The sequence below is a fragment of the Cebidichthys violaceus genome, unplaced genomic scaffold (assembly GCF_023349555.1).
Source record: "Cebidichthys violaceus isolate CVI_PGR_0920_01 unplaced genomic scaffold, fCebVio1.0.p SCAF_35, whole genome shotgun sequence".
Classification (NCBI taxonomy): Eukaryota; Metazoa; Chordata; class Actinopteri; order Perciformes; family Stichaeidae; genus Cebidichthys; species Cebidichthys violaceus.
The window spans coordinates 1,624,082-1,646,435 of record NW_027176539.1 but is presented as its reverse complement, the minus strand read 5'-3'; the positions used below and the strand labels follow the sequence as shown (position 1 = coordinate 1,646,435).

The following is a 22,354-nucleotide window of genomic DNA, read 5'->3' as shown; positions in this document are numbered from 1 at the left end:
AAAGGAAGCGGCGTTCAGGGACATTCACGTCGACTCGCTGCCTGTCAAAAGACGCCACAGAGACCGCCGGCATGGATGTGGACTCGGTGTTAATCATCTAAAGAGGATCTCTCTCTCTGTCTGTGCATATGAGTTCACCAGCTCACGCGTCACAGGAAGCAATAAACCGTGAACGCAAACGGTCGATGACAGTGACAACGAACGCCTCATCCACCAGCTGGGAAATCAAGCACTGTCTCTGCAGAGCGACTTCAACGAGCTGACAGTGAACGCCTCGAGGCTACAGTCGTCGTCTGAGGATCGCTTGTGACTTTCTTTTTGTTCCTGCCTCACTGTGTTGACATTCAGTCTGCAAAAGCCTCTGAGGGCTTTTACCGCAGCTGGTTAATCACTGCTATTGTTCCAGGACAACATGAGAACACTGACACTGACAATACGTGTAGGAAGGAACAACACGTGCAGGAATTATAACTGTAATATGGATTAACAGTGCCACCTGGTGGCCTAAAAAGATCATGTATCAATGCAACGTTCAGGCTTTTTCAGGCTTAACCTCAAACAATCAACTCCAAAACTCTGAAGGACAATAGACGATAATAGACACTTGCGTTCATGTCGTCCTTACTTGTTACGTTGCACATTTGCAACAATTCCCCCAGAAATCCAAGTCCAATATTTATTAATTGAGGAGATAGTTAGATATTCAAACTCTGTAACCTTATTCTATGATAAATATGGTACATATTCTACTTTAAAGGTGTTAAATATCATTATGTACCAGGTACCTGCACAATATATTATAATATATAATATATACTAATAACTTCTGTCCATCTACAGTCTGTATATATATATATATATATATATAAACCGATAAATGTATGAAAAATGGAAGTCATAATTTGAGGCCTTGATCAAATCTGAAATAATTACAGTATTTGTGTATGTTTGTGTATATATATATATATATATATATATATATATATATATGACCAATGCCTTGTATTATGTAGTTTTAATGCGTTAGAATACTTCCTGACTACAGACTGTGGTAATTTGACTAAACACAAATTATTTAAGGAATATGTAAAAAGTATAAGCACAAAATCTACACCTTAAACTAGATGTTGACACAAGGACTCAGGGCCTGAAGATCAAGTTAATAATGACTAATATATATATATATATATATATATATAGGATCAAGATACCTGAGGAAACCGGACGCAGCAACATTGTACTGCCTCTGTTTTTTATTTTGTATTTATATATTTATTTGTATATAATTAATATAATATAAACGTAATACATGTATTATTACCACAGTCTATGGTTATTATTACTGCCTCTGTTGGGCGGATCAGGGCGGATGTTGACACTGTCGCTGTCACGTGACGTCTGAACCCGGAAGCGAGTGGGCGGTGCTTCGCAGAGTGCTGTTGGGCTGATAAAACAAGGTAGGCAACACTTGTGAGTTCATAACGTTACGTCTGGCTGTTTGAATACAGATAGTGTGCGTTTCGATTAATAATCACGGTAGATTATTACATTATGGGGTCAAACCGTCGCCTGTTCTGCGTAGTGGATGCTAACAGGGAGCTAGCTTAGCTCTCTCGAAGCTAGCAGGAGCGTTAGCATACTAGCTAACAGACACAGAGGACATTTACTTTAGGAAGGGTTCTTCTTTAGGGTGCTTCATTACTCTGAAGTCCACAGTTAGCTGACTGAAACACCGTGTTGTCAATGCTGTTGAGTCGGTTAGCTTCTTTTGTTGGTTTATTTGATAAGGGACAGTGCACAGTAATACAAACATTGCTGTAAATGCTCCAGAGTTATTAGCCAAGAGGCTATTTTACATCTGTAGTCATAAGGCAGATGTTACAAAGTAACCCTAAAAACAGATTATAAGATTACATTTAACAAAGTTGTGCACTATTGAGCCTTTACAAAGCGTGCAGAGACAATGAAAGAAGTGAGGATATTAATATAAGTAGTCTCATCATTCAGGAGACTCTTATACTACATGACAGGTACTAACAACACACACACACAAGTACAATGAGGGGTAACCGTGTTAAACAGAAACATGGACTAAAGACAAGATGCTGCATTGTTGGACACTAAAACATAAAAGCATGTAAAGCTAACGTTAGTAACCGTTACAAAGACACTAAAGGAGTATTCGTGGTTTAGGTAAAGCATTGACGCCGTTTAAAACCCACTTTAACGTTTGTGAAGCTGCAGAAAAATGAGATTTCACTGCTTTACCCCCCCCCCCCCCCCCCCCACATCTAGACCACATTGGACCAGGTCTCTTTCATAAGACATTACACATGGACTGTTGATTATCCCAGAGAGGCTGAAGTATCTTTAAACATGGTTCCATGTTTGTGAAAGCTTCATTCTATTCGTGAAAATGATAAAAGGGAAGATTTCACTGCTTCACCTGCCATCCCCCAACATCTAGACCACATTGGACCAGGTGCAGATCAAAAACCACTGTACCTGGTGAAATGTGGACTAGATTATCCAAGAGAGGCTAAAGATTCTTTAAAATACAGTGTGATGTTTGTGAAACCTTTATTTTATTTATCACTGCTTTTTTCCACTTCTAGACCACATTGGACCAGGTCCAGATCAAAAAACCGCCAGACCTAGACTGGTCAATGTACACTTTTATCACAGAGAAGTCAGAGATTTATTAACTAAAGTCTATTTGTGAAATTTAAAAAAACTTGAGATCCCCCCCCCCTCGCCAAATCTGGACCTTGTCCTATGTAGTCCAGGTTTGACAAGTCTAAGTCTTTTTCACAAATCTAAAACTTTTGTTCTAAAGAATCTCTGGCCTCTCTGGGATGATCTAGTTCATCGTGGGTTTTGATCTGGACCTGGTCTAAAGTGGTCTAGATGTGATGCAGGTTTCATGGGTCTTCCAGTGAGTTTCAGACGTCGTCGAGGCTTCAGAACATCACATAACGCTTCAGTGTTGTCCTGGTACTGGGGAAGGAAATGCTACTGAGGCTAAATGTCGTGTAAATCAAACTTAAAGCGAGTGTTTGTGCGTGCTTGACGGATGTGTGTCTTAAACCTTCTGTACGGCAGCATCCGCCATGACGGCCATCAAGCATGCTCTCCAGAGGGACATCTTCACGCCCAACGACGAGCGCCTCCTCGGCATCGTTAACGTGTGCAAGGCGGGAAAGAAGAAGAAGAACTGCTTCCTGTGTGCGACGGGTACGAGGAAGAACGAGTCTGAAGAGCTGTTAGCGACGACAAGGGAGATGTGTTCTGACGTGTTGTGTTTCTTCCTCCAGTCACCACAGAGAGGCCCGTCCAGGTTAAAGTGGTGAAGGTGAAGAAATCCGACAAAGGGGACTTTTACAAGCGACAGCAGACGTGGGAGCTCCGGGATCTGACAGAAGTCGACGCCAAAGATGCGAGCAAGGTTGGACCAGTTACGTCTCTGGCTTTTTGTCAACACCCAGAACCTCGTCCACCGCTCACACTCTCTTCTTCTTCTTCTTCCTCCTCTTCTTCTTCTGACTCTCGCCGTGCAGGAAAACCCTGAATTCGACCTCCACTTTGAGAAGGTGTACCGCTGGGTGGCCAGCAGCGCGGCCGAAAAGAACTCCTTCATCTCCTGCATCTGGAAGCTGAACCAGCGGTACCTGAGGAAGAAGGTGGAGTTTGTGAATGTCAGTTCTCAGCTGCTGGAAGGTGTGGAAACGCTCCGTCTTTACTGTAGCCCCGCCCCCTCTGTGAGCGCATGATTTGATTATGATCTCCCTCCTAAACCGAGAGTGTGTGTTGGTCCCGTGTGAGGATTTTGGTTTAGTTTATTTCTTAACAGCACGTTCTCCTCTGTGTCTCGGTTTGTTGGTTTGGCTCTCTGTGTTAAATTCTTCTTTGTTCTCGCTTTTCTCTCTGAAACTTTCTCTGGCCAGAACTTCCTAAAGCGGAAGGTTGGTAGGACTTAACTTCCCCCTCCTCCTCCTCCTCCTCACTCCTCTCCATTCTCATTAGAGACTCTCACCTCCTTAAAGCTCCAGCTGTGTGAAGTATCTGACACTAATCTGACGGCATGAGTCATGTTTTTCTATAATCATAACACACATTTAGTTCGTGCTTCTACCTTCACTTTTAGCTTCTTTTACGTGTCCATCCCACCTTCAGTTCATGTGGTTGTTCACTGACGTGTGCATTCATGTCTGACTGAAACATGTAGCTCATATTGTCTCTTATTTATTAAGTGCAGATGTTTAACTTTGATGTTTGTGTTAAGTGTAGCTGATGGTAGTTACTCCAGACTGCAGGTATACTTCTGAAAGAGTAGCCGCTTTAAAGAGAGTTCCATTTGTTGAGGTTGTTCTCAGTAGAGGTGTTTAAACCCCTGATGTGTTGGAGGACACCAGCACGTGTCCCGGACTCGTCCTCTTGTCGTCAGCCTGCGTTTCCTTCTCCGTCTGTGGTCGCTAGAGTCCGTGCCGAGCGGCGAGAGTCAGAGCGTGGCCGGCGGCGACGAGGACGCGCTGGACGACTACCAGGAGCTGAGCGCCCGCGAGGAGCAGGACATCGAGAGCATGATGGAGATGTGCGAGTACGCCGTGTCCAACGCCGAGGGCTTCGCCGAGCAGCTCTCCAGGGAGCTGCAGGTCCTCGACGGGGTGAGCGAAAGCCGAAAAGGCGTCGCGATCTCGTGGACCGAAATGATTTCATATTAATACCCTCTTTCCCCCTTTTTTTTTTCCAAGGCCAACATCCAGTCCATCATGGCGTCGGAGAAGCAGGTGAACATCCTGATGCAGCTGCTGGACGAGGCGCTGGGCGAGGTGGACACCATCGAGGGGAAGCTGAGCAGCTACGAGGAGATGCTGCAGAGCGTCAAGGAGCAGATGGACCAGATCTCGCAGAGCAACCGCCTCATCCAGATCAGCAACACCAACAACGTCAAGCTGCTGGACGAGATCCAGTTCCTCGTGGTTAGTGGTTTGATTAAAGAGACGGTAGTGATGTTCTGTAGGTTCTCCTCCACAGCCGGTGTTCTTTCTCTTGTGTCTGTCTCCCCTGTAGAACTACATGGACCTGTCAAAGGGACACATCCGAGCCCTGCAGGAGGGAGACCTGACCTCCCCTAAAGGCATCGAGGCCTGCATCAACGCCTCCGAGGCTCTTTCCCAGTGCATGAACGTGGCGCTGCGACCCGGTTAGTTTCCGCATCGCTCAGCTGAATCTTTGCCGTGGAATACGAGCAGATTTACGTGCTTCCAAATGCTGATCACGTTTCGTTTTTATTCCTCATCAAGGCCACGAGAAGCTGATGGCTGTGACGCAGCAGCAGCTCCTGTTCGCCGAGCTGAGGGACACCTTCGCCCGCCGCCTCACCAACCACCTCAACAACGTGTTTGTCCACCAGGTACCGGCAACGCCACACTCACTGATTATATACATATATATACATATATATATGTGTAACGTGTTGAAGAGCATTTAGTGGACTCTGATTTCTAAGTTTGCAGCCATTAAACATCTACCAGAGCGTCTGTAGACGAGTACGAGGATGTTCAGTTTCAGAGGGAAACGTCTTCATTTGTCCTCGACGTTTCTGTAGTTCCTCGTTAAGTAGCACTAGTCCTCACTTCTTTGTCATTGTGAATCTGCTGCGAAAAGGGAGTTTCTCTCTCTCTTTCTGCTGTTCTATTCCCCTCCCTCCCTCCCTCACTCACTCCCTCACAGACTTCCTGTTTATCCGTGACTCTCTTCCTCTCCTCGTGTCCTCGTTTCCTCCTCCCGGTTGTGTCCTTGCCCCTCTCCGTGTTGTGCTCACTGTTTGAATCACCTCTCTCCTGTCTCTGTGTGTGTCAGTTCAACCACTTCAGTCACTTCAAAATGACCATCCCTCAGTTCTATAGGTCCTCCTGTCTGTCGCTTCCAGTGAGTACCCTCACAGCACCCCCCCCCCCCCCCCCCCCCCCGCATAGTGTTTGACCTCTCACCCCCTCACTCCAAATCACACGAGACCTCCGGCCCTCCATCTGCCTAACGCAGCCCGTTCTTTACTGCATGGGGGTTACGTTTCCTAACTACTTAACATCTCTCATGTGATCTCGCTCATCCTCCTCCTCCTCCTCCTCCTCCTCCATCATCAACAGTCTGCACTCCTCACGGCCCAGGGCTCTTTTGTGTTGGTTTTTTTTGGGTGCTGTCATAACGTCCCGTGCCTGTCTGCTCTGAGTGCATGTCAGTGGATACTGAGCAACACGACGACGAGGGGGCAGAGAGGAGAACGAGAGTGTTTGTTTACCTCGGGGAAACATCTGTTGTTTGTTTGTGGTCATTTGAGGCAGCGTATTCCTCGTGTGTGGAGTGTGTTTGTGGATGGAATGGGACACTAACCTTTAGCTGCTAGTCGACACACTTAACTCCTTCATCGGCTGTATGTCGCTCTGTCGTCCAGGGCCACGACCAGAGCTCCACGCTGTCGCAGCACACGGCCGAGCTGAGCCTCCCCAAGCACAGCCCCCTCCACCGGGACCTGCTGCGCTACGCCAAGCTCATGGAGTGGCTGAAGAACACCCACCGGGAGAAGTACGAGGGCCTGTCGAGGGTCAGTGCTGGTTACCTGCCGACGTAGTCAAAGGAGTAACGTGACGGCGTATTAGAGCTGCTGTAGGTCAATAACAAGGTAAGTCTAGATGTTTTTAGATCTAAACGAGTGTCATCTCTCTCCCCTTTCTTCTTAGACCTACGTCGACTATATGAGCAGATTATACGAACGAGAAATCAAAGACTTCTTCGAGGTCGCCAAGATAAAGATGGCCGGTACCACCAAGGAGGCCAAGGGCAAGTTCGGTAAGAGAGCTGGAGCTCAGAGACGTGAAGCTCCAGTCTGACTATCTGTGTTTCAGTGTTTTTCTGAACCACGTAGTTTAACTGTCCAGTTTATTTTGTCCAGTGCGGTTTGTTGTTCTCTCACACAGAAGTTAGTTAGATATTAGTGTATAAATAAGGAACCGAGGCCTCAATCTTTTACGGTCTTTTCTGCATCACATCTGTTACCAAAAGCATATTTTTTACTGACTAATGTGTGTTTGTAAGACGCTTAAGTCCTTGTCTCTTGTTTTACATGTTCTGAATTCTCTGCTCCTGTGAATATTTAACGTGTGAGGAGGATTCTAGAAACTCTGCTTCCTGCATCCTGAAAACAAACGTTTAAACATTGTTTAAAGATTGTTTTGTCTGAGCTAAGCCAGCGCACGTCAGCATATATGTAACCGTGTACGTCTTAACACCCCCCCCCCCCCCCCCCCCCCCCATGCTGCATGTGTTGAGCTCTAACCTGTCTCTGTCTCTGATGCCCGCCTCTCTAACTGGCTGCAGCCACGCTTCCGCGGAAAGAGAGTGCACTCAAACAGGAAACGGAGAGTAAGTACGACTAAAAACAACAGCTTGTTCCACTGTCAATTACAGCGCTGCTGCTGCTCACCACTCCGCCTCACAACCGCCGCACTAAAAGGAAAACCTTTTGCCCGGCGCCCTCCGCTAACCCCCCCCCCCCCGACACACACACACACACACACACACACACACACACACACACACACACGCACCGCCTCACCGTTAGCTCTCCACGCAGCTGGTCGGATGCATCGTCATGAGAAAAGCCTGATGGAAGCTAACTTTTGACATCCGTGTTACTTTTTGAACCCATTTGACGGCTTCATTTATGGAGTAGCGGTGTCGTGGTTGACTGTTTAAACGCCTGCCGGGGGTTGACTCTCACTCCGTGCTGCGTTAGGTCTCCACGGCAGCTCCGGCAAGCTGACGGGCTCCACCTCCAGCCTGAACAAGCTGACGGTGCAGGGCTCCAACAGCCGGCGGTCCCAGTCGTCCTCGCTGCTGGACATGGGCAACATGTCCGCCTCCGACCTGGACGTGGCCGACAGGACCAAGTTTGACAAGGTGACGGATTGTACACCCGTTCTTTCTGTTTAACCAAACTGTTAATATCTGAACTCGCTGCTCACTGAGTCTATGGAAACACAATCGTGGAGAGAACGGAACAAACAGCCTGAAGTTCACTCAAAGTTTCACCAAAATGTTTTTGTCCCATGACTGTTGGTCTCAGCCGAAGAGACCGACAGTCATTTTACACAATCTGGTTCGTGCAAACGTCTTATTCTTTAAAATGAGACGTGTAGAAAAGGTGTTATTGATGAAATATCACAGTTTTAAGCTTTTGATTTGGTCTCTTTTCCTGATAGAAGTGTTCCTCACACATGATGTGTTCAAGGACCGCCGGAAAAGTTGAAAATCCGACGATAACGGCAGTTTTCACGTGCTTCTTCCTACAAATGAAATGTGTATTTTTGGCCATTTAAAAAAAAAAAAAAGAGAGGTGGAAGGTGTACGTTATGCCGCTCTGTGTTAAAAGAGCTTCTCTTCTGCAGATATTCGAGCAGGTCCTCAGTGAGCTGGAGCCTCTCTGTCTGGCCGAACAAGACTTCATCAGCAAGTTCTTCAAGCTGCAGCAGCACCCGGCGGTCGTGCCCCCCCTCGCTCAGGTGAACCCTCAAACTCTTACGTCAGCGCCGTCCATCTGAACTTCGTCCCGCCCGAGATGTAATTCAGAAACGACGGCTGCAGCGTACGTCTCGTGTGTTTTGGGATTTCGTCATGTTTTTGCGTTTCTTGTGTTGACAGCCTGAGACGGAGGACACGGATGGAGGCACGCCGTCAAGAATGCCGCCGCAGGCTGAACACAGACAGTCTCTGTCCTCAGAGTGAGTGGATTCACATCAAAACACTCTATTTATGCACGTCGTCCATGAAGTAACCCCGTCTCTTTGTGTCGTGACTCAAGGAAAGATGTCGTGCGGCTGATGATGAATAAGATCTTCCAGAGCATCGAGACGGAGCTCAACAGTCTCATCGCTCTGGGCGACAAGATCGACAGCTTCAACTCTCTGTACATGCTGGTGAAGATGAGTCACCATGTGTGGACCGCCGAGAACGTCGACCCGGCCTCCTACCTCAGCACCACCCTGGGGAACGTTCTGGTCACTGTCAAGAGGAACTTTGACAAATGCATTGTGAGTAGAGTCCAAAACCTCAAAGTTTGGTTAAAGGGAAAGTTTTAAAAAAGCACATTTCCTGTAGTGTTGTTTATCAATCCACATTGTGAGTTGCCGAGTGTTGGAGATATCGGCCTCCATAGACCGTATATAAGAAGTGGACGTAGTCGTCGGTTTGTGGACTGATGTTATGAAGCCTCGAGTTCGGCATTTTGGCCGTCGCCATCTTGTTTTTTTGCAACCAGTGAACAGGAAGTGACCACATCTGGACTGAGGAGGAGTGACATAGAGACGCCGTATACGTCTCTGGTAGAGACCTGTCAATCACTGTGTAGCCCCGCCCCCTAAATCATCGCCTGCTTTATGGTCTGTTTGACTCTAAATGGAGCATAATGTACTAAATGAACATCATGCTGTATTGAAGAAGACTGTAAACTAGAGATTGAGACCATAAACTCATGTTTACAATGTTTACTGAAGGAATAAATCAAGAGAGAAGTAGAGTCATTTTAGACTAGACTTCTATACAACCAGAGGAGTCGCCCCCTGGTGGACACTAGAGAGAATGCAGCTTCAACATGTGAAGCATCGGCTTCACTCTTCAGAATCAGAGGTTGCCGCCTGGTCTTCTCTCCAATATAATGGGACTATATCAAACTAAAATGTGAAGACGTAGATGCACACATGAGGCAGACATCTCTACTGCCGATACCTCCAAAACACTCCAAACATTCTAGATTGATAAGTAGCTCTACGGGTAAGAAGAAGATTGATTTCAGGGATTGGACTGTCCCTTTATTACGGTCTTACACACATCGTGCTGTGAATTTAATACGACGCGTCTTTTTCCTCACAGTCGGCTCAGATCAGACAGATGGAGGAAGTGAAGATCTCTAAGAAAAGCAAAGTCGGCATCCTCCTCTTCGTCACCGGGTTCGAGGAGTTTGCCGAGCTGGCCGAGACGATCTTCCGTAACGCCGAGCGCCGAGGCGACCTGGACAAAGCTTACGTCAAACTGATCAGGGCGGTCTTCGTGAACGGTGAGACCTCCATGTGGTCCGACCCGCTTTAACCGGCTGTAGACGATGAGATGTCCCCCCCCCCTCCTCCGCAAACTAACTCCCGAATATTGTTTTTCTTTTAGTGGAGAAGGTCGCCAATGAAAGCCAGAAGACGCCGCGGGACGTTGTGATGATGGAGAACTTCCACCACATCTTTTCCACGCTGTCGCGTCTGAAGATCTCCTGCCTGGAGGCGGAGCGGCGAGAGGCCAAGCACAAGTACACGGACCATCTGCAGTCCTACGTGATCAACTCTCTGGGCCAGCCGCTGGAGAAGCTCAATGTAAGTTGGGGAGTTTGTCGGGAAGTTCCTTCGCGTTCCTGGTCACGAGTAGCTAGTTGACCCGTTGTCTCCCTGCTGCAGCATTTCTTCGAAGGGGTCGAGGCCCGCGTGGCTCAGGGCGTTCGCGAGGAGGAGGTGAGCTACCAGCTGGCCTTCAACAAACAAGAGCTGCGGAAAGTTATCAAAGAGTATCCCGGCAAGGAGGTGAAGAAGGGACTCGACAACCTTTACAAGAAGGTGGACAAACACCTGTGTGAAGAAGAAAGTCTGCTGCAGGTGAGAACATACATTTTAAAATAAAAGTGTGATGGGGGGTGAAACTGCTGGTCTCTGATTCCTCGTGGTCTCTGATTCGCTCCACCAGGTGGTGTGGCACTCCATGCAGGACGAGTTCATCCGTCAGTACAAGCACTTTGAGGACTTGATCGGCAGATGCTACCCTGGATCTGGAATCACCATGGAGTTCACCATCCAGGACATGTTGGAGTACTTCTCCAGCATCGCTCAGTCCCATTAGTCCGGCTGCTATTTATGCACTTTTCAAGATTTCTTCGCCTCCTGTTGGCTGATGATACACTAGCTACTCATTAACTATTATGTACTGTTTTTTATTTGTTGTTTTTGGATGATGAACATTTCCTTTGTGTGTGTGTGTGTGTGTCTGTGTGTGTGTGTGTGTGTGTGTGTGTGTCAGTGTATTTTAATGAAAGGGATTTGTACACTTGACAGTGGTGCAGATATTTCTGCATTGTGTGTGTTTGTTTCTTTCTTTGAAATTCAACAGATCTGCTCTAAATACATAATTGTTTGTCATATTTCTATTATTTCTTTATGCCATATGTACATAATAAATTTGCTGCTGCCAATCTAACCAATGCTGTGTCGAATATTTAATAGTTATCTCATTGTTATTAAGCACATTAGTTATTTATTTACACGTTTATGGCCTGACTCCGCCCTCCCGCCTTCTGATACGGACAACGCCGGCTCTCAAAACGCGCTGCCCCGCCCCCCCCCCCAGATGCTCTCCGCTGCGTCTCCCTTCCATGGTGACGAATAACAAACCGGAGATCAACGGCGCTCTTTTCAAACCCCCTTTACCGCGGAAAACATGTCAACTCTAAAAACAAAACAAGAAAACAGTTGTTGACTATCAAACGTTAACGGACAATACGATGTAACACGGCGTCCTTCTAAGCGCGGTAAGCTGAGGCTAACTCCTCGAGCGTTGACGTTAGCTGGCTGGCTAATGCGTTAACGGACGCTTGTTTTAGCTCAAGCTAACGTTAGCTCGTTCGTTAGCTAAGCTACACTATTGGCTTCTTAGCCTGTGAGCTAGCTACGTAACGTTAGCCGACGCTAGCTAAATACATGGCTAACTGTAACTAGCTGTTAGTTAGCCACTGTACGTTACTCTTTACGTTAGCCACTGTACGTTACTCTTTACGTTACAATTTACAGTTGGTTGTCATTACTGCTTGATTGTCTATTTCTATGACGTTTTTAAATATTTATCCCCTCTGTAAAGTGTCTTGAGTTGGGTTTTTTACGCGCTTATTAAATATAATATATTATTGTTATTAATAATTTAACTTTATTATGTTTCATTGTGTATATTGTGCATTTCATATTTTATTTATTTTATTTACTTGTACCATAATTGCTGCTGTAGCGAAAACAATGTCTACTTGGGGGATTAATAAAGTATCTATCTCTCTATCTTTATCCATCGTCTGTCTGTCTGTCTGTCTTATTGTAAGTGTCTTCTCTGCCGTTGACTGAGCTAATGTCTCCGTTTGTTTGTGTCATGGTAGGTAACTTCAGTGCCACAGCCATGAACAACAACGCAGAGAGGAAGTTCGTCAACCTGAGGAAGCGTCTGGACCAGCTGGGCTACAGAAACCCTCTGGGAATAGAGTCACTGCCGCTGGTGGAGAAACTATTCAGGTGAAGCCTTTTAATGTGTCTGCACCTGCTCTCCTCCATAACCTAAAGAGACCGTAGCGATGTTCTGCAGTGTGTTTGTGTGAGGTTCTTCTCCACGGTCGGTGTTCTACAGATGATGAGATGTTCCTCGGACATTGTCCTTCCTCTTGTGTTACAGTGACCTGGTCCACACGACCGAAAGCCTGCGCAATGCCAAACTGTCGGCGGGGAAAACGGAGAAAGACACTCGAAACTTCGACGCTCTCCTGGAGCCGTACAGGGCGGAGAATGCCCGAGTGGTCCGGGAGAACAACGAGCTGCACCTCGAGCTCCTCAAGCTGAAGGAGGAGAAGGATCGTGTCAGCAGAGGTAAGCTGTGATGTCCATCCTCACACACACACACACACACACACACACACAACTGGTTTGACACAATCCTGTCTTGTCCTAGAGCTGAAGATCCACATCAGAAAACTGGACCACGAGACGTCTGACCTGAAGTTTCTGAACAACCAGTATGTGCACAAAGTCCGCTGCTTGGAGAAGGACAGCAAGGCGAAAGCTGAGCGCATCCAACAGCTGCAGGAGAAGAACATGCAGGCGGTGGTGCAGACGCCAGGTAAGGCCACGAGTCCGACCTCAGCTCCGCGACGACTCGCTGAAAGTGACGTTGGTAGATTTTAAAGAGCGACCAAGACTCAAACGTGAACTAAAGAATGAGATCCTCCCCCTCCTCCTCCTCCTCTCACAAACACTCACAGGTGGGAAGAAGCGCAGCATCCCTTTCAGACGACAGAGGATGCAGATCGATGAGCTCGTGCCTTCCTCCTCCACGTCGGCGTATCCGGCGTCGCGGCCTGATGACCCGTATGTAGCCGACCTGCTGCAGATGGCAGATGGAAGGTCTGTTTGCGAGCTGCGTCGTTGGTAACCGCTCCATGCGAGACGGCTGCGTTTGCGTTGCTGCGTCTGTGTTGACCCGCTGTCGTGTTTTTATTTATTCGTAGGATTCATGAGCTACAGGAAGACATCGTAAAGGTCAAGCTAGACCTGGAGAACGCCCAAGAATTCATGAAACACTTGAACACGCAGGTAAGAAACGCGTTTAAAGCTGGAAGCGTTTAATACCGCGACGTGTTAAATGTCGTTAAACCCGTTTTCTAAACACTTCTTCTAGGTGGAGGAGAGGGACAAAGAGATCGAGCGCATGAACCGAGCTCTTCACGGAGGACGACCTCACGATGTGATTTCCCTCGAGGCTCAGAACATCAGCAACGAGAAGCTGATCGCCCACCTGAACCTTCAGGCAAGCGTTCACACGGGAACTTCACCCCGACGTAGAAATGAATGTTTTTGGAGATCCCGGTAAACCCTCAGCCGCCGCTGCTTTGTGTTCCACAGATTGAGTACCTGCAGGAGACCAACAGGACTCTGGATCAGAAGCTGGAGGCGCTGCAGCAGAAGAAGAAGGACGCCTCCACCGAAGTGGCCAGTCTGTCTCTGAAGAACCTGGAGCTGTGCGAAGAGCTGACGCACGTCGACGACCTGGCCAAGCGGCTGGAGATGGACAAGGAGCTCGTGTTGGAAACGGCCGACGTGGAGCTGCAAGAAACTAAAGTACGAATACGAGAAAGAAGAAGCGAAGACGACGTGTTAGATGTTCATTCTGCCTGTAGTACACTAACAAGCATTACTTTATACTACAATATACTGTAAAAGTGTGAATAAGTGAAAACAAACCTTTTCTCAACAGAAGGAAATTCAAAGGCAACAGAAAATCATCAACGACTTGGAGGACGTTATCACAACATTAAGATCGGTACGTAGAGTCAAACCCTGTTTAACTGTTATACGTTACTGACACTCTTCAGTGAACACTAACGTCTGCCCCGTGTTGTTGATCCAACAAAGGAGCGTTCCGAAGGAGACTTTGAAAAAGGCCGTCTCGAAGAGCAGCTGCTGGATCTCAAAGAGCAGAACGAGAAGATGGAGGGACTCGTGAACCTCCTGGAGGAGGAGAAACTCCGGCTGCAGGACAAGATGGAGAAAACGATGGCGGCAGGTGAGCAGCTGCTGGAGCCGTTCCTTACAGCAGCGTTACATCTTTGACATTACAGAAGGTCGAGAACCCCTGGACTATAACGCGCAACCTATTTGTTCCTAGACAAAGACCTGGTGCTGGAGCTGGAGACCATGCGAGCTAAACACGGCGTTTGTGGAAGGGAGCGCTCGCCATCGCGGCTGGACGCGTTCGTCAAGAGCCTAGAGGAGGAGAGGGATTACTATCGGCAGGAGGCGGACCGCTACAAAAGAGCCAGAGGGGCCGCTGGTCCGGATTCAAGCCCCAGTCGAAGTCCAGTCAGGGGCGGGAGTCCTCGGTCCAAAGCTACGAGGGTACGACACGAAAAGAAGAACCAAAAAACGTACGACTCTGTTCCTCGCGACACTGAAGTATCTGACGGCGGCGTGTTTTTCAGGGCGGCGCCGCGGAGACGGAGCTGCTCCGTGTAGTGAAGGAAAGGGACGAGCTGAGGGCCGCTCTGCTGGACTTTGAGACGCACATGGAGGGCATCCAGAACGACGTGAAGAGCCTCAGCTCCGAGAGAGACCGCTTCAAAGCCCTCCTCAAACAAGTGAGTGTTACAAACTGTAATCCGCCAGCTGAGGAGGAGACTTCTTTCAAGTAACCAAGTCCTGACTCTTTGTCCATCCAGGCTCAAGAGGACTTGAAGCTGACGACCGCAGAGAGAGACGCGCTGACGGAGAGAGTAAAGGTCAGCTCTCTGTCGTGGGGCAACATTGTGCTTCAACAACACAGTCGTCCTCAATCAGTTAATTGAAAACATCTGCTGGTGAACTGATAGTGAGAGCGCTCGTTAGATGCTCCTTACACTCAGAGACCACATTGAATGCGTTGAGCCTAACGCACACAATCACTGTTCTACAGGTTACCCAGACTTCAGTTCTCTCAGACAGACAGACGGAGGAGAGGAGGATCCTCGACCTGGAGAACGCCGTTAAGAGCGTGAGCCTGCTGGATATTTGAATGAATATTAGGACACGGTTTACGACGTAATGGTCACTGCTGTGACTTTGATCTCCTGGCACATTGTGTGATTTTTTTTTTTTTCGGGGGGGGTTGAAGTTGGAGCGCGAGAGGCTGGACCTGCGCTCTCAGGTGTGTCTGCTGAAGGAGAACGGGGAGGCGGCGGAGGACGAGCTGAAGGTTCGGTCCGCCGCTCTGGTCCAGAATGCGGAGGAGGTCTCCCATCAGAGGGCCGAGGCGAACGCTCTGAGGTTCGTCATAAACATTTTGGAAGAGGGACGGAGCGAGTGCACATAAAGACACTCCCAATAAAATAAGCCTAGAGCGTAACAGTGTGCAGAACTCAGACCGTAGAAAATGAATCTGACGTATCCACTTCCTGTGAGCTTCTGACCCCCATCAGTGCATATCCTGAGCTGACCGTGATCGGGGCGTGTTGTCTGTCTGCAGGCTGCTACAGGAGCAGATGGAGCAGTCGCTGACTGACACCCAGCGCAGGCTGTCTGCGAAGGTGAACGAGCTGCACGCCGCCCGTCAGCACATCCAGGAACTGGAGGAGACCATAGGTGGATATCTGTGGACGGACCGCCACACTTCACTGGGGTTTGTTTTGTTTTGCTTGATGTCTGTTTCGTTCTGCCAGGGGAGCTGAGTCAGCGGGGCTCCAAGCACAAGGAGGACGCGTCTGCTCTTCAGAAGTCCATCTCTGCTCTGGACAGAGAGAAGGACGCTCTGCAGGACGAGGTGGACGAGAAGACGGAGCAGCTGGTTGCTCTCCGGGAGGATCTGTCTAAAAAGGTAGCCACCACCCACACGCCTCATTAAGATTAACATTGTTTACAATACTCACATGACCGTATGTACACTGAACAAGGTCAGTACCTTTTGTGTTTCCATAGGAACAGACCCTTGAAGATGTGAGACTCACGGTCACGAACTTGGACAACTCTCTAGCGTGAGTACTGTGCTCTCAAAGCGCCGCGTTGGTTTTTAATCTCTCCTACTGGAAGTAGTGAGCTGACGTGTTCAAGGCGTGATCCTGTCAGTCAGCTGCAGGGGGCGCTAAACAGCCGCGAGAGGGAGATCGGCAGCCTGAGGAGGCAGCTGGACGCCGGCCACGAGGAGCTGGCCGGACTCAGGAGAGACAAAGACGTCGCCGTCAGAGAGAACCGGAGGCTGCAGGACGACCTGGCTACCATGACCAGAGAGAACCAGGTATGGCGTGAGTCGTTATGTACCGAGAGAACAAAGAAGGGAACGACGAGGAACCGATACTGCTGTTGTGTTTGTGCAGGTTGTGCACGTGGAGATGGAGGAGGCGCTGCACGAGAAGGACGAGCTGAAGCTGAGGGTCCACTCCTACATCTCTGAAGTGTCCAGAATAGAGAAACTGATGGCCACAAAGGCAAGAGGAAGCTCTCGCTCGCTCGCTCTCTCGCTCTCTCTCTCTCTCTCTCTCTCTCTCTCTCTCTCTCTCTCTCTCTCCATACAGCAGATATTGTCGTCCTGTACGCACCCTCTCCCGCTTTGAACAGTATCTGCTCCCCCCTCCCCTACAGGAGCAGGAGAACAGGGACCTGCTGGAGCGTTTCCGGATGGCCCACTCGGAGGTGGAGGAGCGGGAGCAGAAGCTGCAGCAGGTCGAAGGCCTCAACAGCTCCATCCGCCTGGAGCTGCTCTCCTCGGACACGGAGCGCAGACACCTGCGGGACACCGTCGGCCACCAGGGGAGAGAAATCCAACAGGTGAGACGAGGGAGGGTCTAGGACTGTAGAGGGAGAGATGAGGCGTTAAGTCTTTTATACCAGCTGTGATAAATGTACCTTTCACTCCAAAGCACACACAGGCCCTGCAGGCGTACGAGGTCCAGGTGTCGTCTCTGGTGCGCGGGACGTCCCGGCTGGAGGAGGAGCTACACAAAACGCAGCAGGAGAAGGCGGCCCTCCTCTCGGACCTGGCGTCCGTCAGGGAGCTGTGCGTCAAGCTGGACTCCGGCAAGGAGCTCACTGTACGTCAGCTCACCTCCAGGAGCATGGACCTCGAGAGGGTGAGACCCGCTGCTCTTTAACTGGTGCTGAGCCAGTCTCAGTGTAGTCCCGATCCTCTAGGTGTTCTGTTTCCATCATCTCTCATTTCTGTAAATGCGATCACGTGTCGTAGGTCACGGGAGAGCTGGAGGATGTTCGGTCAGAGGCCGAGCTGCTGAAGAAGCAAATGGCCAGCGAGAGGCTGACGGTGCGCAACCTCGAGACCCTCCTCTCCTCCAACCGGCACAAGGAGTTCCAAACCCACCTGACCGCCAGCGAGAGAGAGTCTGAGCTGAAGGTCCTCCGTGATAGGCTGACGCTGGCCGATAGCAAAACGTAAACAAACCCAACGTGTTGGCTCGAGCCGCAACGCCTGAATAAATGCCCTGTTTGTTGATTGTGTGTGTGTGTGTGTGTGTGTGTGTGTGTGTGTGTGTGTGTGTGTGTGTGTGTGTACGCACTCAGCGCGGAGCATGCCAGGGAGGTGAACCAGCTCCGAGGCAGAGTGTCTCAGCTGCAGACGGAGATGGACGTCCTGAAGAGACAGTTGACCAGCGAGCGCTTTGAGCGGTGAGCCGACCGCTGGACTCTTACTTCACCTTAAAGACCCACAGTAGATATGAAGACGTGACTAACGGGTGTTTTATGTTCCCTCTGTGATGTGACTCCTACACATCTGTAATGCATTTTATAGACTTGTAGCTTCATCAGTAGCGTAGTTGATGCAACGAGCTGGATTCATTCCCAACATGAGCTCGTTGTTCACTTGAAGTAGGCTTCATGAACAGACATTCAGTGACTTTATTGATTATCAGGTGTCGTGCATCTTTGAATCGCGCTGTAGTTGTGAAAGCACACTGTGCGGTGGTCTGACCGTCTCTGCGTCCTCAGAGAGCGAGCCGTGCAGGAGATGCGCCGACAGGGCGTGTCGTTCTCGTCGCTGCAGAGCTCGCTGTCCCTCGACGCCTCCGCCGGGTCCCATCACGCCTCCATCCTCCGATCGCTGAGCCGCTCCACCGACAGGTCGGCCGACAGGTGAGGCTTCAGACGAGAACATGATTCTGCTGCTGCTTTTCTTTTTTTTTTTTTTGGGTTTAGATTTGCAATCCAGGGACTTGTTTTGTGTTGTTTTTGTGTCCAAGCTGCCACTCCATACCGTTGTCCACATTCGTCACTTGGATGCAGAAACGTTGGGAAAATGTGGTCTAAGTTTAAAATAAATACCAACGTGATCCTTTAAACAGGAAGCGCAGCTGTTGAATACAAAATACATGTTGAGTCAGAACTGTTTGTATAAATACTTCTGCCTGATTTCATCAAAAGCTTCTTTGAAAAATATTAAAAGCACATTTTCTGTTTCTTTCTCTCCTTTCAGAAGTGTGAGCTTCAAGGACTAAGAAGACATTCGATGAGTGAGTCAGAAACCACGAGAAGAACGGTGAAGGTCTCTGTGTGAAATCATGACCGTGCCAAACATTCAATCAGGTTTTATTTAGTCCTCAGCAACTATAACCTCACACACACACACACACACACACACACACACACACACACACACACACACACACACACGTAGCAAGAGAGGTTCAGCCCTGTGGTCATGTGTATTACGCTTCCATGTTTTTGTTTTTTTTAAATGTTTAAATTATTAAGTTATTCATAAAATAAAGCCATACAAAACTTACAGAAATGTTTACGGCTGAACTTGACCTTGTGTTTTATTATGAGCTAAAGAGTCCAGAGTTTTAGGGGAGGCGGTGACGTGAAACAAAGAATCACTGAATGCCCACAGGAGCTGTTAACCCTTCGACAGCGTTTGCTCTCGCAACCTTGTTTCCATGGTTACTTATATACTGAATCGGTTCTTTTACTGTAACAGCGCGCGACAGGAAAACGTTGAAATTGAAATGATTTACAGTTTTTGTAATTCTTTGTGTTCAGCTGATTTCAAGCTTTAGTGGTTTTGAGGAAACATCTTGAAAACACTTGTTTGTTCCCTAGGAATAATAAAAAAAACTGTTTAAAAAAAGAAGCACATTCTCTATAAAAAATAATCTCACTATAAAATATTGCACATTTTTTTGTTAGCGCCGGCAGTGTTCAGTGGTGGTGTTGGGCAGAGGGTAGGCGAAGAGGGAGAAGTCTAAAATGTACTTGGGCAGCAGTTCCCTCAGCAGCTTCTGCGGTAAGCCGCACAGGTAGTAGTGCAGCGTCGCCGCCGTCACCGGCTTGTACCACGTCTGCCTCTCCGGGAAGCGAACGTGAGGCGGCGCGCCGACGCTCTGCAGCACGAAATCCGAATCCGTCTCCAGGTGGTCGTAGGAGCCGATGAAGTCGTAGGACACGGCGCAGGGCTGGCACAGGTTGTACACCGGCATCCAGTGCTCGTTCATGCGCTCCGCGTCCTCGTCCAGCAGGTAGCGGACGAACTCGGCGAACGTCACGTCGTCGCCCTTCGCCGACGCGTCCTTTGCGCGGCTTTTCCGGTAGCGCGTCACGATCTCCACGCCGTACTTCTTCTGGTAGGACTCGATCTCCCCGAACTTGTTCCGGTAGGCGGAGAGCAGGCGCTCCATGGGCTCCCGCACGAACATGAACTTGAAGTAGTGCTTGAGGCGGTAGCGGATCTCCTCGGGCTTCAGGGAGGACAGGAACAGCAGGTCGTTGCGGTGGTCCATCTTGATGTTGACGTCCACGCTCTCCAGGGCGCCGTTCAGCACCTTCAGCACCCGCTTCCAGTTGGAGCAGGCCACCTTGGGCACGTAGCAGTAGAGGAAGTGGTAGCGGTCGTTCACCAGGACGTGCTGCAGCAGCGTCTTCCTCTGCTGCGGACTCAGGGACCAGACGCTGTGGGGCATGTTCTTCTGGCCGCACACGGTCCTGATGGTCCGGTTACGGATCTCCTGGAGGATCTGAGTGGGAACACAACAAGTCGGCCACTCTTTAAAAAGGTGCATTCCAGCTGTTTTACACATCGGTTTACTAGACCTGGTTTGTGTTCCTGAGCCTCGTGAAAACTGTTTAACATCAAGTCTCAACACGCTGACCGTGTCATCGTAGGCATGACAACGTAACAGAAATCCTGCATGCAGACTGGAGTCACATGTGAGACGGGAAGACTAACAAGTTGCATGATGGGAGTAAAATTCATGAGTCTTTTAAAGCTGTCTTTTCGTCCTCAAACATTAAGGAAGGGCAACAATAAACCGCAAACCAAAATCCACCCATGAAAAGAACTCCAGCAGAACTCCAGCATGCTTCTCATTAAAGAAACATTTCTCTATAATCTGTGTATAATATTTTAGTTATTGTGGATTTGTTTTACTTATTTAATATTCTTTCTCTCTGACTTTCTCTCTCTCTCTACCTCTCTTTCTGTCTCTCTCTACCTCTCTCTGACTCTCTCTCTCTACCTCTCTCTGACTCTCTACCTCTCTCTCTCTGACTCTCTCTCTGACTCTCTCTCTCTCTACCTCTCTCTGACTCTCTCTCTGACTCTCTCTCTCTCTACCTCTCTCTGACTCTCTCTCTACCTCTCTCTCTCTCTCTCTGACTCTCTCTCTCTACCTCTCTCTGACTCTCTCTCTCTCTCTCTCTGACTTTTTCTGCCTCTCTGTCTCTTTACTTATTTAATATTCTTTACTGTTTTATTACTTATTTATAATACTTGTTTTGATCTTGTTTTTCTTCTTCTTCTTCTACTATGTCTCTTGTTTGCCCTGTCCGCTATGCTGCTGTAGTCCTGTAAATGTCCCCACTCCGGGACTAATAAAGGACTGTCTTATTGTATATTATATTATGTTATACCTGTGAGTCCACGTCCACAGCCGCCGGTCCGAACTTCCTTAAGTCCACCCTCTTGCCGTTGCTACCCCGAGGATTAGGAGGCGTCTCCATGCTGCTCAGCATTCCTTTCTCTATCATGAGCAGCAGGCCTCCGGACGCGACGATCACCAGGAACGTGAGCACCGACGGCAGCACCGCGGAGCCGCGGCGGACGGAGCCCGAGCTGTTAACGGTCGTCCTGAAGTTGATCACCGAGCCTCCTCCGGTCCTCTTCACCCCGTAGTCCTGCCGGCGAGGAAGCATCGTTGGTATCCGGCGTGTCCGTCTATTACTAGCTAACTAGCGTCTCTACGTGAGAGAGAAAGCCGTTAGTTACCTACCACGTACCCATAGTAAACTTCAGAAGTACGTTAAGTGTGCTAGCGTAAATGTAGCCATTTCCGGATGAACTTTCAAAATAAAAACCGTTTTTTTTTTTACAACAATATATGTCTGGAGTACGTTAGTAGTAATAGTAATGCATAGGAATTACACTAGTAATAGTGTACTTCCTATGCATATTTTCTTTCATAGGATTACCTTGCGCTTGAGGAATATAATGCCAATTTCACTAGATTACGTTTTAAAAAGACGTTCGGTTCACTTCCGATTTTGAACACTTTCAAAATAAAACCGTTTTAACCGATTTACATAAAATACATCTGGAGTGCGTCCCGTGTCTCTACTTACTATGAGTATATCATCTCATAGGATTATTTTATATTGGAGGAAACTAATGCCAATTTAACTAGCTAGAATACAGTTTAAAAAGACGTCTGGTTTTCAACACTTTAAAAATAAAATCCTCCTTGGTGCCTTCAGTGTACTGAATAAAGCATAAACAACTCTTATGAGTAATACGTAGTACTTTCAGTAAACGTTTTAATTATACTGGCTGCGTATTTGCAGAATACATTCTTGTGATTGTTGTCCTCAACAACTCCTTTGAGATCCTGAAGTACCCTGATGCCACCGGGGACGTGTAGTTCATCTAGTGTATTCTGTTTGAGCCTCAGTGTTTAGTTGTATTTTTAGGAGACTCAGGTTCCTTTAAGGCCACTGAAGGTGTAGTAATGTGTATAGTTTTAAGTCTGTAATGGTTTAACACTACAGAG

General features: G+C 48.4%; 3 protein-coding genes across 6 annotated transcripts; 2 read left to right on the top strand and 1 right to left on the bottom strand.

Annotated features, from left to right (window-relative positions):
• Window positions 1–1,403: 1,403 nt before the first annotated feature.
• On the top strand, window positions 1,404–11,286 carry exoc1 (exocyst complex component 1). 4 transcript variants are annotated; one of them, XM_068725350.1, is made up of 20 exons: window positions 1,404–1,457; window positions 3,103–3,234; window positions 3,315–3,445; window positions 3,558–3,717; window positions 3,945–3,962; window positions 4,477–4,664; window positions 4,752–4,979; window positions 5,071–5,203; window positions 5,304–5,413; window positions 6,455–6,604; window positions 6,741–6,849; window positions 7,378–7,422; window positions 7,796–7,959; window positions 8,448–8,561; window positions 8,701–8,780; window positions 8,861–9,089; window positions 9,928–10,111; window positions 10,216–10,415; window positions 10,497–10,691; window positions 10,780–11,286. In XM_068725350.1, the coding sequence occupies exons 2-20, from the start codon at window positions 3,111–3,113 to the stop codon at window positions 10,930–10,932; spliced, it is 2,715 nt and encodes a 904-aa protein (XP_068581451.1). In that variant the 5' UTR covers window positions 1,404–1,457; window positions 3,103–3,110; the 3' UTR covers window positions 10,933–11,286. The 4 variants fall into 4 exon arrangements, with proteins under 4 accessions (XP_068581451.1, XP_068581452.1, XP_068581453.1 ...); XM_068725351.1 differs by lacking the exon at window positions 3,945–3,962; XM_068725352.1 differs by lacking the exon at window positions 7,378–7,422.
• Window positions 11,287–11,452: 166 nt separating this feature from the next.
• Window positions 11,453–19,005, top strand: cep135 (centrosomal protein 135). The gene is made up of 26 exons (XM_068725433.1): window positions 11,453–11,617; window positions 12,230–12,362; window positions 12,520–12,710; window positions 12,793–12,960; window positions 13,103–13,244; window positions 13,349–13,433; window positions 13,519–13,647; window positions 13,743–13,958; window positions 14,095–14,160; window positions 14,253–14,403; window positions 14,506–14,735; window positions 14,819–14,974; window positions 15,056–15,115; window positions 15,289–15,366; window positions 15,487–15,638; window positions 15,838–15,953; window positions 16,031–16,185; window positions 16,287–16,342; window positions 16,434–16,602; window positions 16,682–16,792; window positions 16,947–17,132; window positions 17,225–17,434; window positions 17,548–17,750; window positions 17,880–17,984; window positions 18,306–18,449; window positions 18,790–19,005. Exons 2-26 carry the CDS (start codon window positions 12,250–12,252, stop codon window positions 18,809–18,811), a joined length of 3,414 nt encoding a protein of 1,137 aa, XP_068581534.1. The 5' UTR covers window positions 11,453–11,617; window positions 12,230–12,249; the 3' UTR covers window positions 18,812–19,005.
• A 97-nt stretch (window positions 19,006–19,102) lies between these two features.
• On the bottom strand, window positions 19,103–21,601 carry chst14 (carbohydrate (N-acetylgalactosamine 4-0) sulfotransferase 14). The gene is made up of 2 exons (XM_068725434.1): window positions 21,222–21,601; window positions 19,103–20,326 (listed from the first exon to the last, which is right to left on the bottom strand). The coding sequence occupies exons 1-2, from the start codon at window positions 21,501–21,503 to the stop codon at window positions 19,499–19,501; spliced, it is 1,110 nt and encodes a 369-aa protein (XP_068581535.1). The 5' UTR covers window positions 21,504–21,601; the 3' UTR covers window positions 19,103–19,498.
• Between the last annotated feature and the right edge of the window lie 753 nt (window positions 21,602–22,354).